At 40.3% G+C, this 2106-nt stretch overlaps 1 protein-coding gene across 1 annotated transcript; it reads left to right on the top strand.

Annotated features, from left to right (window-relative positions):
* Positions 1–545: 545 nt before the first annotated feature.
* Positions 546–1532, top strand: LOC116913709 (olfactory receptor 11H6; the record flags this gene model as incomplete). The annotated part of the gene is made up of 1 exon (XM_032918006.1): positions 546–1532. A coding segment is annotated over one exon (987 nt), but the record flags the coding sequence as incomplete, so codon positions are not given.
* Between the last annotated feature and the right edge of the window lie 574 nt (positions 1533–2106).

Below are 2106 nucleotides of genomic sequence, written 5' to 3'. Positions count from 1 at the left end.
CAGGACTCAAGGGAAACAACTGGATGGCTGAGCTAATCCAGATGAGACCAGAAAGGGTGAGATCACAAAGAAACTATGTAGGTTGCTCCCAAAATATTGTAAAGATGTCTGAATACTTACTGTGCAGAGCCTACCTAAAAATAGAAATGCAACAGGTCTGAAGTCTACCCCACAGTTTCAATCTTATCTGTTTTTATCAGATGCCCATGTGTAAACTGATTAAGAGAGCAATTTAGCACTGTTTTCCTTCAGATTTATACCTAGTTGTGCTTCAGAATTAAAAACATGTGTTCAAAGTTCCTACAAAGGACAATGGTTTCTACCAGTACAGATATCAAAAGTCCAAATAACCTGGTATGAATGAAAAAAACTGGCTTTGCAGATACCATCAAGTGAACTCTTTCAATCTCTGCATGTCATTTTCTTCTCCTTTGTAAACAAGAAAAGAGTGTTCCTCCTATTGCTCAAAGGATCATCAGGAGGAACCAATGAAAAATTACAGGTACATTTACTGGCAGTGTGTTTGAAAAATGTGAAAAATATCCATTATCATTCATTTCTCTGTTGTTTCGGTTTTTCTAACAGCGTTGGGATCCAAGAACAATACGATACACTTTGTGACTGAGTTTATCCTCCTGGGTTTCAGTATCCAGGGGGAGATGCGAAGTTTCTTCTTCTCTTCAGTTCTGATTCTTTACCTCTTGACCTTGCTGGGGAATGGAGCTATTGTGTGTGCTGTTAGATGGGATCAGAAGCTCCACACACCCATGTACATCTTCCTGGGAAACTTTGCCTTTTTAGAGATATGGTATGTCTCTTCCACCATCCCAAACATGTTGGTCAATATCCTCTCTGAGAGTAAGACCATCTCCTTCTCTGCCTGCTTCTTCCAATTCTATTTCTTTTTTTCACTTGGTACAACAGAGTGTTTCTTCTTGTCAGCTATGGCTTACGACCGATACCTGGCTATCTGTCGACCATTACACTACCCCTCTATCATGACTAGGAAGTTCTGTGTCATCCTGATTTGTATCTGCTGGGTGAGTGGATTCCTGTGCTATCCAGTCCCCATTATCCTCATCTCCCAACTTCCTTTCTGTGGACCTAACATCATTGACCACTTTGTGTGTGACCCAGGACCATTGTTCGCACTATCCTGCGTACCTGCTCCTTCCACCGAGCTTCTCTGTTATACCTTCAACTCAATGATTATCTTTGGGCCCTTCTGCTCCATCTTGGGATCCTACACTCTAGTGCTCAGAGCTGTGCTTCGAGTTCCTTCTGGTGCTGGTCGAACTAAAGCTTTCTCCACATGTGGATCCCACTTAGTGGTGGTGTCTCTGTTCTATGGAACTCTTATGGTGATGTATGTGAGTCCAACATCAGGGAACCCAGCAGGCATGCAGAAGATCGTTACTCTGATTTATTCAGCCCTGACACCCCTCATAAATCCCCTCATCTACAGTCTCCGAAACAAAGACATGAAAAATGCCTTAAAGAAAGTGCTAAAACTAACAACTATCCAAAACTGAGACAATCTTGAAAAGGCACGGGTTACTTTTTATATCAACATTAATTAATAATTAATAATTAGGGCTGGAGAGTTGGCTCAGCGGTTAAGAGCGCTGACTGCTCTTCCAGAGGTCCTGAGTTCAAATCCCAGCAACCACATGGTGGCTCACAACCATCCATAATGGGATCCGATGTCCCCTTCAGGTGTGTCTGAAGACAGCAACAGTGTACTTACATACGTGGAATAAATAAAATAAATCTTAAATAAAATAATTAATAATTAAAAATTATTTTTATGATTCAGATTAATAGGATCTATGGTGATCTTGCCTCAGCCATCTCTGAATTCATCATGTCCATATACCTTTTATCTTTGCCGTATCCCCATATATTTCTAAGTCTTTAATAGTGCCTCTTCTTTCAGACTAGCCCTTTAACTTAGTTTAGTTTCTACACAGATGTATAAGCATGGCTTTCTGTCTGTGGTTCATACATGATATTCCCTAGTTTGATCCATTTGCTGCCTGTAATAAAGTTTCATTCTTTTTCATGGGAAAATCCATGTTGCATGATATTTACTTGTTTCTATTTATC

The sequence above is a fragment of the Rattus rattus genome, chromosome 12 (genome assembly GCF_011064425.1).
Source record: "Rattus rattus isolate New Zealand chromosome 12, Rrattus_CSIRO_v1, whole genome shotgun sequence".
NCBI lineage: Eukaryota > Metazoa > Chordata > Mammalia > Rodentia > Muridae > Rattus > Rattus rattus.
The sequence above is the reverse complement of the archived record's forward strand: the minus strand, read 5'-3'. Positions and strand labels throughout refer to the sequence as shown.